At 72.0% G+C, this 1246-nt stretch overlaps 1 protein-coding gene across 1 annotated transcript in view; it reads right to left on the reverse strand.

Moving 5' to 3' along the window:
- Positions 1-1246, reverse strand: part of H696_05794 (hypothetical protein) — a gene marked incomplete at both ends in the record, with an annotated part of 11427 nt that overhangs the window by 8310 nt on the left and 1871 nt on the right. Inside the window, 2 exons of the mRNA XM_009499593.1 lie at positions 192-731; positions 946-1104. Of these exons, the coding sequence (XP_009497868.1) occupies positions 192-731; positions 946-1104 (699 nt within the window). The remainder of the gene's footprint in view (positions 1-191; positions 732-945; positions 1105-1246) is intronic.

A 1246-nucleotide genomic window follows, 5' to 3' on the forward strand; every position in this document is an offset into this window, starting at 1 on the left:
GGGGGGGGGGGGGGGGGGGGGGGGGGGGGGGGGGGGGGGGGGGGGGGGGGGGGGGCAGGGAGAAAGAGCCAGAGGAACAAAAGAAAGAGGGAACAGAGCGAAGGCACGGGTCAGACAGATAGGCAGGCGCGCGGGAGGGGAGTGTGCAAGAAGAGCGCGAAAAGCAAAACGGGGCCCCCTCCCCGGCGTACATCTTGCACGTCGTGGCTCCGCTGGATGAGGGCCCGCTCGTAGATGCGCAGGATGCCGATGCCCAGGCGGAAGAAGGCCTTGTGCCCCTCGAGGAAGATCAGGTCCAGCATGCGGAGCCCGGCCCCCGGGCCGGGGTCGGCCACCATCGACCCGACAAAGGAGGCCGTGGCCTGGTCCACCGGGTTCGGGGAGAAGGAGGACCCGGCCGAGTCCAGGGACCCGAGCGAGCCATTGATGGAGTAGTTGCTGCTGCCGGCGACGCCGGAGCGGCCACGGCCGCTGCCGAAGCCGGATCCCGGCCCGGTGATGGGCGACCCGTCGCGCGATCCGGCCGTGCCCCCGGGCGCCGGGTCCAGGGTCAGGTCGCGCGCTGGGATGCCCGTGCCGCCGAGGCGCCCGAGGAAGCACGATGCAAAGAGGCTGCGCCAGTAGGCCAGCCACGGGCCCTTGCGGATGCGCCGCCGGCGGAAGTGCGCCGCCAGCAGCGGCACATGCTTCATGGCCAGGTCGTGGAAGACGTGCGCGAAGAGCCAGTGTTCCTGTGGTGTCGACCGAGCCCGGGGGGGGGGGGGGGAGATGGGTGCAGGCGTGCCAGTGTGTGAGTGTGCGGGTGTGCGGGTGTGTCGACGCATTTGCGTGCAGATGTGTCGGCGCATTTGCGTGCAGATGTGTCGGCGCATTTGCGTGCAGAGGCCTGCATGCACACCGCGCGCCCATGTCCGGACAGGCAAAAAAGAGCGAATAGAGACGCACACGCTGACCGATCGGGACGAAGGCCCAGCCGGCCATGGACAGACCGGTGTCCACGACGCTGAAAAGGCACGCCAACACGTCGTCAGCCGATGGCACGAACGTCAGCAGGGCCGTGGCCATCGGGTACAGGTAGGGACAGTAATCCGCATCGGGGCGGGCCTGCGCATGGCGTTGGGAGGGGCAGGGGGGGGGGGGGGGGGGAGGGGGGGGGGGGGGCGGGGGGGGGGGGGGGGGGGGGGGGGGGGGGGGGGGGGGGGGGGGGGGGGGGGGGGAGGGGCGGGCGAGAGGCGGGAGGAGCGGC

This window comes from Fonticula alba (genome assembly GCF_000388065.1).
Source record: "Fonticula alba strain ATCC 38817 unplaced genomic scaffold supercont2.14, whole genome shotgun sequence".
Lineage (NCBI taxonomy): Eukaryota > Rotosphaerida > Fonticulaceae > Fonticula > Fonticula alba.